The sequence below is a fragment of the Geotrypetes seraphini genome, chromosome 8 (genome assembly GCF_902459505.1).
Source record: "Geotrypetes seraphini chromosome 8, aGeoSer1.1, whole genome shotgun sequence".
Lineage (NCBI taxonomy): Eukaryota > Metazoa > Chordata > Amphibia > Gymnophiona > Dermophiidae > Geotrypetes > Geotrypetes seraphini.
In genome coordinates, this window is record NC_047091.1 from 108,167,423 (window position 1) to 108,187,717 (window position 20,295).

The 20,295-nt window shown below is 48.9% G+C and overlaps 1 protein-coding gene across 3 annotated transcripts in view; it reads right to left on the reverse strand.

Moving 5' to 3' along the window:
- The window catches only part of HDGFL2 (HDGF like 2), an 85,507-nt gene that overhangs the window by 52,766 nt on the left and 12,446 nt on the right, over positions 1–20,295 (reverse strand). For 2 of the 3 annotated variants that reach the window (XR_004540430.1, XM_033956253.1), the window contains exons 7-11: positions 19,558–19,693; positions 19,171–19,246; positions 18,358–18,661; positions 16,877–16,974; positions 16,460–16,530 (exon numbers count right to left, since the gene is read on the reverse strand). Coding sequence is in view for 2 of the 3 variants with exons in the window: in XM_033956253.1 (XP_033812144.1) it covers positions 16,460–16,530; positions 16,877–16,974; positions 18,358–18,661; positions 19,171–19,246; positions 19,558–19,693 (685 nt within the window). In the remaining variant the exon portion in view is untranslated. The remainder of the gene's footprint in view (positions 1–16,459; positions 16,531–16,876; positions 16,975–18,357; positions 18,662–19,170; positions 19,247–19,557; positions 19,694–20,295) is intronic. The other variant, XM_033956254.1, reaches the window with a different exon arrangement.

Sequence of the window (20,295 nt, forward strand, 5' to 3'; positions counted from 1 at the left end):
TGTCATAGATTGATCTGACCATGAACTTGCACAGTTGTAAGAGCGATGAAGAAGTTTGGCGAAAGGCGGATCTTTTACGGTCAGGGAGGTATTTCTCAAAAGATGACAAAGTCTGAATGAGATGCTTAAGGTAAAAAGAAAAATGGAAAGCATAGTTCCCTGATCTATTTGCTAGCATCGCATTTTGATACAACCTCTTGCCAAACTTATCCATGGCCTTACCTTCTCTGCCAGGAGGGACAGAAGCGTATACACTAGCCCCCGTGGATTTCTTTAAAGTAGATTCCACCAGTAAAGACTCATGGGGGAGTTGCAGCTTGTCAAAGCCTGGAATAGGTATGACTTTATATAAGGAGTCCAGTTTGCGGGGAGCTCCTGGGATGGTCAAGGGTGTCTCAAGATTTTTGTAAAATGTCTCTCTTAATATGTCATGGAGAGGCAGTTTGAGAAATTCCCTTGGAGGCTGGTCAAAGTCCAGAGCATCTAGAAATGCCTTGGATTTTTTGGATTCAGCCTCCAAGGGAATAGAGAGAGAGTCACACATCTCTTTGAGAAAAGAGGTAAAAGAAGTTGAATCAGGTTTAGAGGAGAGATCTAACCCAGAAGGATCCTCTTCCCCTGATGAACACTCTCCCTCCGAAAGGAGAGGGTCCTCCGAATCACCCCACAGATCAGGGTCCCTCACCTGAAAACTGCGGTCCCGGGAGTCCGGTGTGGAGGGTTCTAGGTGTCGAGTTTTATGCATCGACTTACCAGACCTCTGTGAAATGGTACCGGGAGATGTTAAAGGCTGTGTCGGCGCCGAGGTTTGAACAGCCTGGTGTAAGGATCTCGGTTCCGGCGCTAAGACCGGCATTGATACCGAGGAAGTGGTATGCATCGGTACCGACAAGGTGGATGCCGATAAAGGAGGCTGCTCCACTGCCGGTACCAGCGGCTCAGACCAGACCGGGACTGGAAGGCTCGGTGTCAAAAGAGCAGGAAGCAGCTGTTGGAGTTGTTCTTTGAGCTGGACCTGCAGGACGGCGGCAATGCGCTCGTCCAGTGAAGGCACCGGTACCGCTTTTTTCTTCTGCGGTACCTTGGGTGCCGCTCTACACTCCGAAGAGGAACCCGATGTCGAGGGGCTAACCTCAATCGGAGCGGAGCGCTTCCTTGGGCGCCTCGAGGTCGGCAGGATTGGGCTCGCTGCCACTGAGACCGGTGGACGCTCCAGCAGGGAAGGCTTCTTAGCCGGCTTACCTGAGGGATGCGACGCCGGCGCGGTATCGCGCGGTGTCGATGAAGTAGGTGCCGACTGCGTCGGGGCCGAAGCCGGAACCGGTGCCGCTGAATCCGACATCTCAGTACCAAATAATAATCGCTGTTGGATTTGTCGATTTTTTAAAGTTCTCTTTTTAAGTGGCACAGCGGGTGCAGGTGGACGCTCGATGGTCAGGACCAAGACACTGTAGACACCAGTTGTGCGGGTCTGTGAGTGAAATTGGTCGAGCGCACCGCTGGCACTTCTTAAACCCGGGTTGAGGGGGCATGAAGGTAAAAACGGCTTCAGCCAAATCGAAGGCCGAGGCCTCGATGGTGGCAACAGGCCCCGCTGGGGCGAAACCGAAAAAATGAAAGAAAAAACAAATTAAGTTTTTTTTTTTAACAAAGAAAAGAAAATAAAATGAGGGAAACAATATTTCCCAACGAGTTTACGCGAGTGGGAAGGCGAAAGAGAAAAAAGTTTTCAACAGCCGTTGAAAAGTGCGTCTTCTTAGCTCCGCGGAAACTAAGAAACTGGGGACCGCGCGCCTCCGTCGGGCGGGAAGGCACTCGCGCGTGCGCGGTGCGGCCTGCTAGAACTTTCCAAGTTCTTAGAGTGCAATCACTCTAAAATTGTCCGTACCAGGGCTCCGTCGGTGCCGTCACCCATCAGTCAAGAATATGCTGCCTGCTTGTCCTGGGATAAAGAGCACTGATGACAGAATGTCGAAAGTGTTAAAAAAATGAAGGCATTTGGAAACGTGTTTGGGTCCAAGTCAGAAAGGTCAGGTGAAGATTAGGATGTCCCGTATCAGGTTCTAACTGTGGTGGACCTCTAAAGAAACTGTTGCCTGGAAGTGATGTATGCGATTATTGTGTGAAGAAGTAGTTGACCTGTTTAAGAGGAATAGAACGTTACCTGAATGGTAAAGCAAAATGGAAAACAACAGTGGAATTTGTGTTTTCCATTATGAGGTGCTATTTTATCAGGCCATCAGTGCTGATCTATGCACAGTTATTTCTTGTTCATGGTTCATTGCAGCCTAGGATGATTTAGTTTTGCCATTTTACAACAATGTGATTTGTGGCTCCCCAAGAAGGCTGTCCTGTAATTTAATGAACAGCTGAAAAGTTGACATCTTGCCTTTACAGCATACTAGTGTCTATGTCAACTCAGATCCAGTGGCTGCCGAGAAGTAGGTGGGTCAGCAGTGCCTTTTCAATATGTTATTACATTCCCTTGGAGAAGAGGAATATGTCTCCAGTGGAGCAGCAAGGATAGGTGGCGTCCCCCCGCGCCCTGCTCTCTGTTCCCCCCCCCCCCGCACTTTCTATGCCACTACGCCATACTCACGCCCATCCTTCCCACCCCGTACCTTATTAAATCTTTGCCAGCGCGAGAAGCTTCTTCAGCCTGCTGCTTCCGCTGGCTTTACTGGCGTCACTTCCTGGCCCCGCGACTCAGAAGTAATTTCAGAGGGAGCCAGGCTGACGCAAGCAGAAGGCTAGAGTAGTTGCTCACACTGGCAAAGATTTTAAAGATGTAAGTGAGGAGGGGGGGTTAGGGAGAATGCAATTGTGGTGGGAGGGGTGGAGATGTGCCAACGCCCCCACCAAGATAGTACCTAGGGCGGTCTGCATCCCCCCCTTTAATATGCCACTGTATGTCTCAGTATTACAGCTCTATCAGAATTGTAGAGCTGGTATTGACAGGTGCGACTTCCATGTGATGACCACAAGCGTGTTAGTAATGCTGTGAACAGATGTGATCATAGATAGCATTTGCACATGTGGCTCAAACCAGTGCTGTGAAATTAACTGTATATGTATGGTATGCAGGTTTTTTGTGGGTTGAGTAGTTGAGCATTCTGGGAAAGCAGTGGCTGCTGTTACTGAGGTCTACATGTGCTACAGCAATCGCTTGTAATGCGCCAGTTGCCACAATCTATTATTTTTTTTCAAAGTAGTGGTTGTTATTTAAGCAAGCTTTGAGTGCTTTTTTTTTTAAGTAGATAGCACCATCTAACCCAGTGGTCTCAAACTCGCAGCCCATCAGGTACTATTTTGAGGCCCTTGATATGGTACCATTTTTCTAGAATGTTGCCCACCTCACTGCTGTAACCTCACGCAAGCGCTTTCCTGCATCTGTACGCGATTGTGAGGTGGAGTGGAGAGGACAATCACGTACATCTGTACATGATTGTCCTGAGGCCCCACCTGGAATACTGTGTGCAATTCTGGAGGCCGCATTACCGTAAGGATGTGCTGAGACTGGAGTCGGTCCAGAGAATGGCCACCCGGATGGTTTCGGGACTCAAGGATCTCCCGTACGAGGAACGGTTGGATAAGTTGCAGCTGTACTCACTCGAGGAACGCAGAGAGAGGGGTGACATGATCGAGACATTCAAGTATCTCACGGGCCGCATCAAGGTGGAAGAAGATATCTTCTTTTTCAAGTGTCCCGCGGCAACAAGGGGGCATCTGAGGAAAATCAGGGGCAGGAAACTGCACGGGGACACCAGGAAATTCTTTTTCACTGAAAGGGTGGTTGATCGCTGGAATAGTCTTCCATTTCAGGTTATTGAGGCCAGCAGCGTGCCTGATTTTAAGGCCAAATGGGATAGACACAGGGGATCTATTCACAGAGAAAGGTAGGGGAGGGTCATTGGGGTGGGCAGACTAGATGGGCCGTGGCCCTTATCTGCTGTCTGTTTCTATGTTTCTATGTCCTCTCCACTCCATCTTACAATCGCGTATAGTAAGGTAACCACTGGAGGCATAGCAGCTTGTGTGAGTGTATGTAATCTCGTGAAATTCGGCACCTCTCCTGGTGGTGACTGCTCCATGTAAGATGGTGGTTGTGTCCGGTGCTGGAAGAGATGAGACTTGAAGGTGGTTGCGAACACAACCACTGGACACTTAAGGCACAAGTTTTCCAGGCAGAAGTTAGATATTGATTCTCCCCTCTACAAAAAAGCCTAGAGGAGTACACCAAAATCTTGTCTCTTGCAGCTGATAGTTTAGAATCTAAATCACAATTTTGTGTGAGGTAAAACTCTTTACAGTTTATAAATCTTTCCTTAATTTGCGTCTGATAATTTCAGCTATGCACAGCTGAAAGCAGTGCAACACGCAGAAAGTGAAAAACTATCTAAACTTCACTTTCTGCATGTTGCACTGCTTTCAGCTGTGTAAAGCTCAAATTATCAGAAGCAATTAAGGAAAGATTTATAAACTATAACGAGTTTTACCTCATGCAAAGTTGTCATTTCTTTAATAAGACATTAATTACTTTTTCTGCAGCCCTCAATACCTACAAATCCAAAATGTGGCCCTGCAAAGGGTTTGAGTTTGAGACTGCTGATCTAACCCATCTGTTTATTTGTAACATTGGTTGTTTAGATGTTTGTTTTTAAGACCCGTTTACTCCACTGTGAGAAAAGGAGAAATTAGGTTCTTACCTGCTAATTTACTTTCTTTTAGCTTCTCCAGACCAGTAGAGGTTAACTTTACGAATGGGTATATATCTAATCATGACCAGCAGGTGGAGACTGAAAACAAAACTTTGGGACAGTATATCCTAGCCCCTCCTCTCTATTTCCCTCAGTCTGCCGAATAGCCAAGCAGAACCAAGAACTGGAAAACAACAGAGAGAAAAAACAATACTCCGAAAGGAGTAACAAATAACATACCCAAAATGCTGTTGGAAAATGCAGAGGAGAAATTCCCGAAGGAAGAATGTCCCCACAGCTCGCCAGCTAAGCCAGCCGAGCCACAGCCGCTGTTCTTCAATTCTCCCCGGCCCTAGAAAAATACTAGAACCCGCAGCAAAAACCAAAAAACTGCCCGCGCAACAGCCCCAACAACAACAACAACAGACAGGGTGGGGACCTCTACTGGTCTGGAGAAGCTAAAAGAAAGTAAATTAGCAGGTAAGAACCTAATTTCTCCTTCTTTAGCACTCTCCAGACCAGTAGAGGTTAACTTTACGAATGGGACGTACCAAAGCAGTCCCTCTCACGGGCGGGACCCCCGAAGGGCCGATACCAGTACACGCTCACCGAACACCGCGTCCCGACGCGCCTGCACATCAACCCGATAATGACGAACAAAGGAATGCAAGGAAGACCAAACCGCAGCCTTACAAATATCCACTGGAGGCACGAGCGACGACTCAGCCCAAGAAGCCGCCTGACCCCGAGTGGAATGAGCCTTGAGAAACTCCGGAACAGGCTGCTGTTTCAGAAGATAAGCGGAAGCAATCGTCTCCTTGATCCAGCGCGCAATAGTAGCCTTAGAAGCGCCAGCTCCCCGACGAGGACCCGCCAGGAGGACAAAGAGATGATCGGACTTCCGGAATTCCTGGGTCCGCTGCACATAAGAGCGAAGGACCCGACCGACATCCAACTTGCGCAGCTGCCGTTGCTCAGAAGAGCCCTCCCGACCACCCAAGACCGGGAGAACCACCGATTGATTGACATGAAAAGGAGAAACAACCTACGGCAGAAAGGAAGGAACAGGCCGCAAGACGACCCGCTCCCTAGAAAACTCCAAGAAGGGAGCCCTACAAGAGAAAGCCTGCAGCTCAGAAACACGCCTAGCAGAAGTAATGGCCACCAAAAAGACCGCCTTCAAAGTAAGGTCCTTCAAAGAACAGTCGTCCAAGGGCTCGAAAGGCGGACGCACCAAAACAGAGAGAACCAGATTAAGATCCCAAGAGGGAACCGAGGGCCGTAGGGGAGGCCTAAGCAACTTGGCCGCCCGCAAAAACCGAATCACATCAGGAAGAGCCGATAAACGCTGACCTGACACCAACCCTCGAAAAGCCGACAGGGCCGCAAGATGAACCCGGAGAGAAGACCAAGCCAGGCCTCTATCCAGGCCATCCTGCAAGAACTCCAGAATGTTAGGCAGAGAAGCGCGAAAAGAGGTCACTCCCCGCGCCCGACACCATTCCTCAAAGAGACGCCAAACCCGCACATAAGCCCGAGAGGTAGAAAGCCTCCGGGACCCCAACAGTGTAGAGATCACCTTGTCTGAATATCCCTTCTTGCTAAGGCGACCCCTTTCAAGAGCCACGCCGTAAGACAGAAGGGAGACGGGTCGAACATGGGAATGGGACCCTGCATCAGAAGGTCGTCCGAGAGAGGCAGAGGAAGAGGATCCGCTACCAGGTGCCTCACCAGATCCGCATACCACGGACGGCGAGGCCAATCCGGCGCCACCAGCACCACCAAACCCGGATGGTGAACAATGCGAAGAAGCACTCTGCCCACCAGCGGCCAAGGAGGGAACACATACAACAGCCCCTCCGTTGGCCACTGCTGGACCAGAGCATCCAGACCCTCGGCCAGACCGTCCCTGCGACGACTGAAGAAGCGGGGCACTTTGGCGTTGCCACCCGTGGCCATCAGGTCCATCAGGGGCTGCCCCCAAGCCTGCACTATCAACTGAAACGCCTCGGCGCCGAGACACCACTCTCCTGGATCTAGGAAGTGACGACTGAGGAAGTCTGCCTGAACATTTTCTACTCCGGCTATATGAGAGGCCGAGAGGTCCAGCAGATGGGATTCCGCCCAAACCATGAGCAGAGCCGCCTCCTGCGCCACCTGAGTGCTCTTGGTGCCCCCCTGACGATTGACATAAGCCACCGCCGTGGCATTGTCCGACAGCACTCTGACCGACTTGCCCAGCAACAGGGAGTGGAAAGCCAACAGCGCCAGACGGACCGCTCTGGTCTCCAACACGTTGATCGACCAGGCGGCCTCCTCCGCGGACCAGGTGCCCTGAGCTGAGTGACCCAAACACTGAGCCCCCCAACCCAGGAGACTCGCCTCCGTCAGGAGCACCGTCCACTGCGGGAGATCCAGACCCACCCCCTGAACTAGGTGAGGGGTCTGGAGCCACCAACGTAGACTGCAGCGCGCCAAGCCTCGCAGGGGAACCGGAACATCCATCCCGTGCCTCTGGGGAGACCACCTCCGGAGCAGAGCATACTGGAGAGGACGCATGTGGGCCCGCGCCCACCTCACCACGTCCAGGGACGCCGCCATCGACCCCAAGACCTGGAGGAAATCTCGCGCCCGAGGACACCGGGACGCCAAAAGCAGGCGAATCTGAGATTGCAATTTGCTCACCCGGCCCTCTGGGAGGAAGACCTTCCCCAAGGAGGTGTCGAACAGCACCCCTAGGTACTCCAGACGCTGAGCCGGGACCAACCGACTCTTGGAAAGGTTGACCACCCAGCCCAGCGACCGGAGAAACTCCACCACCCGAGCAGTAACCCGGGAGCTTTCCTGCAACGACTTTGCCCGAATTAACCAGTCGTCCAGGTAGGGGTGTACCAGGATGCCCTCCGACCGCAAGGCTGCCGCGACAACCACCATCACCTTGGTGAACGTCCGAGGAGCCGTGGCCAGCCCAAAGGGAAGCGCACAGAACTGAAAGTGCCGACCCAAGATCGCAAAGCGCAGGAAACGCTGATGAGAGGCCCGAATGGGAACATGCAAGTAGGCCTCCGTCAGATCGAGAGAAGTGAGAAACTCCCCCGGCTGAACCGCCAGAATGACCGACCGCAGAGTTTCCATACGGAAAGAGGGAATCTTGAGAGCCCTGTTGACCCCTTTTAAATCGAGGATGGGCCGAAAGGTCCCCTCCTTTTTGGGCACCACAAAGTAAATGGAGTACCTGCCCGTGCCCCACTCCGGAGGGGGCACCGGAACAACTGCCCTGAGATCTAGCAAGCGCTGAAGGGTCTGGCGAAAAGCCTGCGTCTTCCCCGGAGTCTGACACGGAGAAGCGAGGAAAAAATCCGGCAGAGAGCGGGCGAACTCCAGGGCATAACCGTCCCGCACCACCTCCAGGACCCACCGATCGGACGTGATCTCGGCCCATTTGGGGAAAAATTCACGCAGCCGAGCCCCCACCGGAACCAAAGGGGGCGCCGGCAAGGCGTCATTGTGCAGGACGGGAAGCGGGGGAACCGGCGGAGGGATTCCCTGCCCCCCGACGGGCCCCCCGAAAGGGCTGCATGCGCTGGAAGAACCGACCCCGGGAAAATCCCGGAGACTGGAAAGAAGCAGCCCCACGCCCAGGGCGATACTTGCGAAAATCCCGCAAACGCCCCCGGGCCGCACCCCCCCGAGACGCCGGGCGGGCACGGTCCTCCGGCAGACGGGGAACTTTCGAGTCCGACAGAGTCTGAATCAACTTATCCAAGTCCTCTCCAAACAAAAACGACCCCCGAAAGGGAAATTTAGTAAGCTTAGCTTTGGACGCAGCATCCGCCGCCCAAGCGCGCAGCCACAACACACGCCTTGCGGCCACGCCAAAAGCCATAGACTTAGCCGATATCCGCACCAAGTCATATAGAGCATCTGAGAGGAATGAGGCCGCCATCTCAATCTTCGCAACCTCCTGATCCACCAGAGACCAGTCGTCAGACTCTCGATCCAAGACCCGCTCCGCCCACCGAAACACGGCGCGAGCGACCAGTCCCCCACAAATAGCCGCCTGGACCCCAAAGGCAGAGACCTGAAAATTTTGCTTAAGGATGCTCTCCAATTTGCGCTCCTCAGGGTCCCGCAAGGCAGAACCGCCCTCAACAGGCACGGTATGCCGCTTGGAAATTGCCGAGACCACCGCATCCACGACTGGCGAAGCTAACGTAGCCCGATCCCCTTCAGGAATGGGATACAGGCGAGCCATGCTGCGCGCCAGCCGAAACGGCGTCTCCGGCGTTTTCCACTGCTCCAGAATAATATCCCGAATATCCTGATGCATAGGAAAAGAGCGGGAAACGGAACGGATCCCCCGTAACAGGGGGTCCCCCACACGCGGAGTCTCCGGCGGCGCGTCCTCAAAACGCAAAACCGAAGAAACCTGTTGAATAAGGTCAGGCAGCTCATCTTTCTGAAAAAGGCGCACCACGGACGCCTCGTCACTGGAGAACGGGAAATCCGACAACCCGCCGCCAGCTTCCGTCCCCTCCAGAGAGTCCTGGAACTCCTCAGAAGGGTCCAGGTCCTCCTCCAGACCGACCCGTTCCTCCGACCACAAATTCTCGTCCCACGACACCCGCGGACGCTTGGACAAGGGAGGCGGCGGAGGGGACGTCACGCCAGACGAAAGAGGCAAAGCCGCAGGGAGCGCGGAGGAAAACCCACCCCCCGAAACCCCCTGGGCGCAACCGGGACCCCCAGCCGCCTGAAAATAGGCTCTGCATAAAGAAAAGAAAAATTCAGGAGAAAAACCCCCCGAGGGTCCCAAGGGACTCCCTGCCACAGCAGGGGACCCAGCAGAACCTTGCCCCTGCATAGTCAAAACAGGGGGAAGGTCACCTGAGGTGGAAGACAAAATGGAGGGGCCAGACAGAGAAGATGGCGGTTTTCCCGCCAAAAAAGCTCCCTCCATAGCCTGAAGCGGCTGAGAAACCTGAATAGTCTCAGCCGCTAAAGCAGGCAAGCCGGCATCAGCTGTCAAAAAATCAGCTGAGAGGGAATCCTCTAAAACCCGACCGTCGGCGGTTTGGGGAATCCCTCCGTGGGCGGACGGAGAAGACCGGGCTTCCCCACCGTTCCCTGCCGACTCGCGAGGCACCATCGGCGGGGAGCTCTGGGCGCCTGCAGCCGCTGCCGACGGAGCTCCTCCACCGCACCGGCCTGAACACCGCTTGCACAGGCCGGCCGCGAGTGCCTCGCGTCTGGAGCACAATGAGCACTTTTTCCCTTTAGAAGTGCTCATTGCTCCATACGCGACCTAGCTGCAAAAAAGTGCCGGTTAGTTGAAAAAATACAGTAAAATACAGTTTTCTTAAAGGGATACAACCCTCCAGACCAGCACTACCTCAGGATTTTTTATTTTTTTTTTACAGAACAGACTCCACAGGCTCTCGAAGCAATATGCCTTGCTTGATTTAGGGGGCAAGGCTTACTGCTGAGGCTCCTCTAAAAAAATGTGGGGAGGTGGAGGAAGTGGGGGGAGGGACCCCGCTCGTGACCCGCCGGGTTTGACACCCCCGAGGTCGGACGAACCCCCAAACAGAGTCCGTCCAAGCTCCGTCCGGCTAAAAACAGGGACAATAAACCCCCTAAACAAATTCCAACAGCCCTACCAAGGGAGATGGGTACAGATCACTCAACACCTGCTGGAGACTGAAAGAAGACTGAGGGAAATAGAGAGGAGGGGCTAGGATATACTGTCCCAAAGTTTTGTTTTCAGTCTCCACCTGCTGGTCATGATTAGATATATACCCATTCGTAAAGTTAACCTCTACTGGTCTGGAGAGTGCTAAAGAACTGGGGGCTGACAACTTACCTGTTGGAATAACTTATTAATAGAGCAAAGTACAAAGTAGATGAAGGTACGGCTCACTGCTTCTACCCAACAGGGAAAATTAATAAAGGACATTGTTGTAGAACATACACATTCCGGAACCTGAATTGTTCTTGGAAATGTTCTTAGTACTGGTTTTTCTGACCAGATATGATCAGGGCACAAGCCGTAGAAGTCTGGTTGGTACTGTCTTTGATTCTGTATCGTGTTATCATCTAATCACCCTTAAGATAGATTGGTTCACTTGATGCTGTACAGGATCCCTGTGCCTATGGTATGATGCTATCTCAGCAGTTGAGATGAGGTCTGTGGCAGTAGGTACTGGTGCATGGAGCTAGCGTTACATCGAAAGTTGTTTTTTTTTTGTGGTTTTATATTTTTTGCTTCATTCTGGCTCAAGATGGTACATCTTTCAGTAGTACTTCTTCCTCCGTATTCACGGTTTCAATTATTCACGGTTTTTAGCTTGCTGGTTCCTCCCTCAAAATTACATCAGCTTGCATAGAGAAATCGTAGATTCCAAGCATTTACAGAGAAAATTGCCGATTCCCAGCACTTTCTTCACCGTGTTTTGCCTCTCCTTCAGGAACAGGCCAGGTCTCCCACCATGCTATTCGCGGTTTCACCATATTCACAATGGTTTTTAATAGAAAACAGCGAATAACATATGAAAAAGTTATTTGTGGTTTTTCTGTATTTGCGGTTCTGTTAATCCCCTTTCACAGCAAATATGGAGGGAGAAGTGTATGTTATTGTAGGGTTTTTATTTTTATGAGCACATTGCATTTGGAAACTTGCTTGGTGTCTTTTTAGTGTTATATTTTTATGCAGATGCTCCTTGGAAGTATTTAAGATTTGGTAGGTTAGCATGGGTCTTCTTGAAACAACAACAATTTATTATTTCTATAGTGCTACCAGAGGCATGCAGCACTACACATGGTACATGCAAGAAATGGTCCCTGCTCAGAAAAGCTTACTATCTAATTATGACAGACACACAGGAGTCAGATATTTAGTGACCATAGTAGAATGGTAAAATTATGGTCATACCTGTTAATTTTCTTTCCTTTAGAAGCAGCAGATGAATCCAGAGACTAGTGGGTATAGCTCACATCGACCAGCAGGTGGAGATAGAGAACTGATTAACAGTTGGCCTTAAAGCCTGGTGTTCTTTCTGTTTATTCAGTTATGCACTTTGCCCAAGCATCCCGAAAGGAGAATGAGCAGCCACAAACTCCATTCCAGTAAAAAATGTGTCTTTCTCTTCTGAATCCCATTGATATTTTCTCGTTTGACGTTTCTTGTGTTTTTTTTTTTTTTTTTTTTTCAGACATGAAATAATACACTTACCAACCATAGCCCCGGCTAACCTAATGACCTAAACACCCTACACACAGCCCGTGCACTTGGGGAGGGGCTCTGGATTCATCTGCTGCTTCTAAAGGAAAGAAAATTAACAGGTATGACCATAATTTTACCTTCCATAGCAAAGCAGCAGATGAATCCAGAGACTAGTGGGATGTAGCAAAGCAAACTCAAACTGGGTGGGACGCCAATGCCGCCTCTGCCAGCACTGCCGCGCCAAAACTCGCCTCTGAACGGGCTGCTACATCTAACCGATAATGCTTTGAAAAAGTATTCCCTGATGACCAAGTGGCCGCCCGGCAAATCTCCTCTAATGACATCCCCCCGGACTCCGCCCAAGATGTAGCCAAAGCCCGAGTGGAATGAGCATGAAGGTGCTCCGGTACCTTCTTCCCTGACAACACATATGCCGAAGCAATAGCGTCCTTGACCCAACGCGCAATGGACGCTTTAGACGCCGCCATCCCTTTGTTTTTACCCGCGAACGCGACAAAGAGATGGTCCGACCGGCGAAAAGCATTCGTCACCTCCAAATAATGGAGAAGCATACGGCGGACATCCAGGAGCCGTACCGACAAAAACGCTTCCCCCAATCCTCCTTCCTGAAGGATGGCAGAAACAGACTCTGGTTCACATGAAAGGACGAAATAACCTTAGGCAGGAAGGACGGCACCGTACGCACCGTCACCCCAGCCTCCGAGAAACGCAAAAAGGGTTCCCTGCAAGAAAGCGCTTGCAGCTCTGATATTCGCCTTGCTGAAGCCATCGCCACCAAAAAAACTGTTTTTAGTGTGACATCTTTCAAAGTGGCCGCTGATAGGGGCTCAAAAGGTGCCCCCTGCAATTTCCCAAGGACGAGTTTAAGGTTCCAAACGCGACCCCACTTGAGAAGAAAAGAAAACACTCACCCGGTCAGCCGCTTACCCCCGAAGCCAGGCAATCATTGGTAAGTGTACTGTATGCCGAGTGAAGCACAGCACGGCTCAGTACAAGCAGGAAGGCCTCTTTTTTTTTAAACTGGAATGAAGAAGCCAGCCACTCCTGCACCTGGAAAGGAACCCCTCTATCCAACGGAGGGGAGGGTGGAGCAGGGACCTGGGAGGGCCCAGGTGTACCTCCCAAAGCCGGCACCAAACAGCCAGGCACCCCCACCTACTGAAGAGAACTAGTCTCAACAGAGGAATCCTACCGGAACACCACTTCAATCTATCCTGCAGCAGGCAGAGACCAGGAGCTAGAAGGATAGCTCCAACCCTGCTGGGAGATAGAGCAAAACTGAATAAACAGAAAGAACACCAGGCTTTAAGGCCAACTGTTAATCAGTTCTCTATCTCCACCTGCTGGTCGATGTGAGCTATACCCACTAGTCTCTGGATTCATCTGCTGCTTTGCTATGGAAGTGAAGGCAGGTGGTTACTTTACTGATGTTTTCAAAGGGAATGGAAAGTAGAGCAGGTACTGAAATTGCCTTTGCTCAAACTTAATGTGCGTAGCAAAAAGAGATACCATTCCCAGCCATGTGGAGAAGGTTCTTCTGATGCAATTCTGGGGGGATCGCATGACAGGAACTGATGAAAAGTAGTATTTTAAGGTTTTGGCTGATTCAAGTAACAAGCTAAAGCTGAGATCCTTGGGAGGTACTTCAGATGAATCCAAAGCTGAGATCCTTGGGAGGTACTTCAGATGAATCCAAAGATCATGGTAGAAAGTTGTAGAATGTGAATCTGACACCACCTTTTGAGTCTTGTCATATAGATGTAAAAGATATGAGAATGAAACTTTCTAAGTGAAAGCTTGAAAAATGAGATTGAAAGTGATTGAACAGAAGATTCCATCGGATGGGAAAAGTACAACATCAGGGTCTCAAACCATTGTGGGAAGCCAGAGAGGCTGGTTGGAATGAAGAAGGGCACACATGAATTTAAAAGCTAAAAGATGAACAGACAATTGAGTTCTGTCTAATGATGTATGGAAAGTGTTGATAGCATTGAGGGACTCTGATCAAAGAAGGTGGAAGAGTAGAGGTGGAAAAGGTGCAGAAGAAAATCATACATCAATGGTAGAAGGTAAGTTATCAGATTCAGCGAGCGAGAGGTACATGTAAACCATTCTGAGCTCCCCTGGAAGAACACAGAAAACTAAATAAATAGTTCAAGGGAAGGGAAAAAGCATTAGGATTTGTATACCGCCTTTTTGCAGTCATATAAGCACACTCAAGTGGGTAACACAATCAATGAAATGTAGCTGGGACAGGGGTAGATGAAGTGACTTGCACAGGAGCAATACAGAGTTTTAACTCACAACCCCAGGGTGCTGAGGGTGTAGCTTTCACTACTACACCATAAAGGAATCCAATCCAATTAAAAAGATAGGAGTGCCGAGTGAAAAGTTTCTTAGAAGTGCCAAATGAAAAGTTTCTTAGAAGTTCCACTGATAGCTGGAACTAGTGCAGATAGAGGGTAAGCTACTATGGCATAGAAGAAGTGGTTTGAGTTAAGCTACCCCTTTGGTTATCTGAATGGATTGTTAAGTAGTCATATTGAATCTACCTAATTGCTGTGCTAAAAGGTAGCATTCTATCTTTGGTATGAGGTGATGTTGTTAACCTTCAAATGGAAGGAGAATGGAATATTGATAGAGAAGGTCTTGGTATGAAGTTATCAGTACTGTAAGAGCTAATCTAGTGGGGTCCAGGAGACTTAGCTCTGCTCATAGAGGAACTTTGTTGATGTGTTATAAACATATATATATTTATGGAATTTGAAGTTATAGAGGGTTGTGGAAGATGAGTATGTTGACATTCCGGGTTAGGGATTGATATAAGGAAATTGGTTGTAAGAGAACAAGGTCTTTTACTGGTGTATTATTCTGAACTGCTTAATTTTGTTTGTCTGCTCATAATAGTTAGAAGAGGAAGCAGAGTACTTGGAAAGAGTCTGAAGTAAAAATGACTCGTCTTTGTGAGCCTGCAGGAGAAGTCATTGCAGGTTTGGTTTGGTGAAAGCAGGGATCCCTTTTGCTGGCTTTTCCCCAGATGAGGTCTCCACCCTCTCATCAACAAAGCTAGGTGAAGGAGGGCAGTAGGAAATGAGATTGAAAGGTCTCTTGGTTGCACTCCCCCTAACATGCCTAAACTGAGCCCATGGTTGAGGGGAGGAAGAATGCTATTGATGAGGGTGCTAACCTTTCTTTGAAGAATACTGGTGTTTTGAAGCGAAAGAGAAACAAAGCATGGCCTTCAAGAGTCCTCCTAGGCTGTAGTTAGCTTCTATGACATGGGAAAGAACCAAGAGGCCAAGACTTGGCTCATGGGAGCCTTCCCTGTTTGTGCTTAGGCGGTGTTAGTGAAGATGATTCACCTCTCCCAGAGGGCCAAAGCAGGACCCTGGAGGGAGGAAGTGGTAATTCACCTCTAGGCCGAAACAGGACCTTGGGAGGAGGGAGAAAGAGGAGTGGTAACCTCATTTGTTGTTCTCTGCTGTGGCAGCTGCTTCCTATGATTGCCCGCCATTTCTAGTGTTTTTTCTTTGTCCATCGATGTCAGGGACTGTCTGCTTCTCTTCCTCAGTGATGCCAAAAAAGGGCCCTGGGGGGAGAGAGTGAGAGGCACAGTCTATGGCCTCAATGATGCCAGGTTAGCAGTGGTGTGAAGAACCGCTGTCCATCATATCGGGCTCCAGGAGCGTTGAAATGAACCTCACAGTTCTAAAGGTAGTTGGTTTTGACACTAAAATAAAAATTGCCAGCTCTAAGCTGTTTCTGCGTTTGTTAGTTTGATTTGTTTTAAGTAATTATTGACTTCTCTTCTTCTGGGGGTGGGGTGGGGTTTCAGTGTTTATTGAATGGGGACTTAAATGTAAGTAGTGGATAAATTTCTAATTAATTTTTTTTTGTGAATAAGAGAGAGGGGAAAACTGAGACCTAACAGGAGTGGCAGAAAAAAAACCTGAATATCATGGGGAGGAGCCACAGATGGCAGGAGTCCCTGCACATACTCAGTAAGCCAAAAGGCTTATTTTAGCTAGGGGACAGCACCATCACACAGGCTCAGTCAGAGGACTTCACCAACAAGTGTGATTACATATTCCCTTCTTGTCTCTGTAGAATGAGTGGTATTCATTCCTGCCCCCAGAGAGGCCACTAGACTACCAGGGCTTGCTAAGGTAGGCCTGAGAAGGGCCTATGGGATGGTTAGATGGTATGGCGGCAGTTTGTTTCTACTGAAACCGAGAAACCAATTTTGGCTGCGATTTGGTTTCAGAGGAAATCAAAACCCCTGAGCTCTAACCACCAATCCCACAATGCTTCACACAGGTGCACCAATTACAGACAACACTGTTGAGTGTCAGGAAAAATGGAATGCCTTGAACTTTATAGTGGCATTGTTGTCAACAGATGTATACTTAGAATAGTATGGTACCAGTCATGCTGTAATTGTGCCTGTTCCTCAATACTTTCCTACCCAAGCGAACCTGCTTCTCTCTATTCAGCCCACCATGCATCACCTCTCTCTCACCTTTCTTTTTTTCAACTCTCTTGTCAGAAACTGGGTCAGGCTTTTTCCTTGCTTTATCCACCTTTGGAGGTCTGAAAAACAAAGAACATCACAGAGGCATCAGCAAGAGAGAAAGGAGTCTCCTTCTTTTGTACTCTCCTCAATCCATCTTTGGAGGTTCACTAAACCCCAGCCCTACCTTTTCATTTTCCCACCATCTGGATCAGAATTTCCCGGCTCTACTTCTATTTCAATGCAGCCCTGATCTATCCTCCATGCTCTGCATATGCCTGCCTCCACCCCATGTCTGTGTCGGAGAATCCATGACCTTCCAATTGGTTTCTCTCACTCACTCCCACCTCCGCCTCCAGGGGAATGTGTACTGCTAGGATTTCTCTCAGCAACCCTTGCTCTCACCATGTTCAGTAGATCCCTGACCTGCTTCTGGTCTTTTCCCCCTCAGCACGGCCTCTCTTTTCCTTCTGATTTGGTTTCCTTGATGACTCGGACTGCTGCTTCTTCACTGGCTTCTTCACCTTAAAACATACAAAATGACAAGTGACACAAAGTAACTTTCGACAAATTTGAAACCTATTCTCTCTTTTAATGGACAACTCTGCTGGCAAATCAAGATCACCAGTGTCAGATGCAAAAGCATGCCAGCTGAGTACTGGAAAAGAAGCTTCCTCTAAGACAGAGATTTTCAACTTTTCTTGTCTCATGGCACACTTAGCACTGAAACTGTCAAGGCACACCCCCACACATGGTCTAGTATTTTATCTCCCATACTCCCTTCTATACATGGTCCAGCATTTTACCTTCTTTACCTCCCTCCATGATCTAGCATTTTATCTTCTCTTCCGCCTCACCCCCAACAAAAAGTCCAGCATCTCTCCCTCCTGCTCCCTCTCCAGTCAGTAACCAGGCATGTTCACCTTCTCTCTCTCGATATCTTCCCCATGTGAACCTCTTAAAAGTTTTCTGGTGTCCAGCAGTTGGCAGCAGAGAGCAGCAATTCATACAGCCTTCTCGCACTAACTCCAGAGCCTTCTCTATGATGCTTTCCCATCTATGCAGAAGCAGGAAGTTATATCACAGAGAAGGCTCTGGGGTTGGCACGAGTAGGCCATATGAATCGCTGCTTGCTGCCACCAACTTCTAGAGACAAAAAAATGCACTCTATTCTGGCACAAACTAAACTGAACTAACTCCCCTGGCACACCAGTTGGAAAACACTGCTTTAAGACCAAACATAATGGCAATAGTAACCCCTGCAGTAGCAGGCCGCCTCCACCTCTGCCTCCATATAGCTCAAACCTCTTAAATTAGTAATCCATCTACACTTCCCCCTCCCCATTCGCGGTTTCTCCATTTGTGGTTTCATATAATCACAATTTTTTTCTGGTGAGGGGGAATATAATAAAAGCAGTCTTAATTTTAAAATAACACATATTTTTTTCCTCTCTGCCGCCTTCCTGGCCTTACCTGGTGGTCTAGAGGGCTTTCGGGGCAGGAGCGAGCTTCCTAAGCTCCTGCCCCATGCAGATCGCCATGAGGAAATGGCTCTTGAGACTATGTTGGGAACTCCCTACAGCCATTTCCTCATGGCGATCTGCACGGGGCAGGAGCATAGGAAAATCGCTCCTGCCCCGAAAGCCCTCTAGACCACCAGGTAAGGCCGGGAAGGCGGCAGGGAGGGTCAGAGCCGGATAATCGCGGTTTTTTGCCATTCGCAGTCCGGCTCTGCCCGTAGCCCCGCGAATGACGAGGGAGAAGTATACAAGAAGACAATAGGATTTAAGTCACTTCTCTTCAGCATATAATGGTACAGCCAAATCACTGGACAGACAGAAGCATCTCTTCTTCAACCTATATTTTGGAGATCCGCCATACATCCCACATCCTCTCTTCCCTCACACCTGTTTCTCTATTTCTGAGTCCGAAGAAGAGGAAGATGGGTCTCTGGCTCGAGCCTTCTTCCCTTTCTTGGTAGGCACTGCCTCCTTCACGTCATCACCACTGTTGCTGTCACTATCACTGTCCTGCTCTTTTTCCATCTTTTCTCTTTTCTTCTTCTCCTCCTCCTCCCTCTCCTGCTCCCGCAATCTCCGGAGCTCCTCCTCCTGCTCCTTCTTCCGCCGTTCCTCTATTTCTCGACGTCGTTCCTCATCCCGTTTCTTCCACTCACTGATTCGGTCTACATCACTGTCACTGTCACTGTCACTGATGGGAAGAAAAGAAGTAACAAACACTAGAATCTGGAGTCTTTATAGGCTCTGATAGTTTGTAATGGATCAAAAGAAGAAACAGCCTAAGAGGAGGCAAATTATATTTCTTGGTAATGCCTAAAGAAAGGTGTTACGTGTTATGAAAACTCACGCATAAATCGCTGTTTTTTGATTAAGTCTGCTATCAGTCAAGCCTAAAAAGAATCCAGTTTTCTCCATGACAAAAAACATAGATATTAGAACTTGCAAACAAAAGTGAAACAGTTCTGTCTACAAGTAGTAGACAAGCACCTGCTATTCAGATGTTTCTATTACCTTCTGCACAAATTTATCTTCAATTTAAGATCATTGTAACAACAGAAGTTATCACATGCACAGAGGGATATTGGCAGGACACTGCTTTGCTATTTTAAGTCAACTGACTAACTAAAAAATTAACAATCCAGCTCCATATTGAAGAACTTTTTTCCCTCACCTGTTTAGGAGCTCTTCACCCACACCCACCTGTCACTGCTGGAACTGGTCGGCACCCTCTCTGGCTTTGGCTTCCTGCCGCGAGGCTTGGGAGGTGGCTTCTCGGCTGAAAGATACCAGGGTGCAATTTTCAGATGAAGTAATGAGAAACTGAAGAATCCGCAGGAGTGCTCTTAAAGTAAATAACTACAGGAAATATTTTTGTTTGAACTATAGAAAAAAAATTACTTCTTTGTAAAAATAATCTAAAAATGACTAACCAGGCTCTTTTTAGGTTCAAAATTAAAAGGATTCCCTCATCTAATTTTCAAGTATGTTTCTAGCACACTGACTGTGACCCCTAAATCTGAACATGGTGTAAGAGGGTAAATTAGAGGCCTATCAGCATCTAGATTAGGGGAGTACTTGCATTCATACCTGGCTTCCTGCTTTGGGGAGGTTTCTTCACAGGTTCATCAGAGTCCGAGTCAGAATCGGACTTTTTAACTTTTGGTGTCTCTTTTTCCTCATCAGAATCTGCCTTCGAATCGGAGTCAGACTCTGAATCCACTACCTATGAATAAAAGTGAGAGACAGGGGACAGTGCTGCCTAATGAAGCCATACAAATGTAATAAGAGGGACTGACATTCAGCCCCTAAGTCATCCTTGATAAATAGGGGAGGACAATCAGAGCAACTGCCATCGGCCCACATTTCTAGAGGTCCCTGCCTCCAACATCACTCAAGAGCACAGGGGCAGGTCAGATCAGTTGTGAGCTATGTGACTGAGATATTTGTGCAGATGCTAATCTGGAGGTACAGTTTGTCCTACTCCCTTTCTCAGAATCTCCAGTGGGAGTGGGGGATGAGGGGGCAGGGCCTAAGGTCACAGATTTCCTCCATTCCTCTCCCCCAAGTCAGCCCTGCCCAATCTAATTGTTCGAATGACATGTTTGAAGCTGGTATGAAGTATCAGGACTTCCCATCAATTTATCCTGCCCATTTCTTCCATAGCCTCACCCTGCATATTTTCTCCAATGCCAACAATTTTCTGTGCACAAGCAAATAGGACCATCATATTGGGTTTGTTTCATTATATTTCTACAGCTCAGTTCATTCAAGCATTCAGACTAGAAGTAACTAGCAAACTTCATTTTCTTTCCCCAGAATCAATCA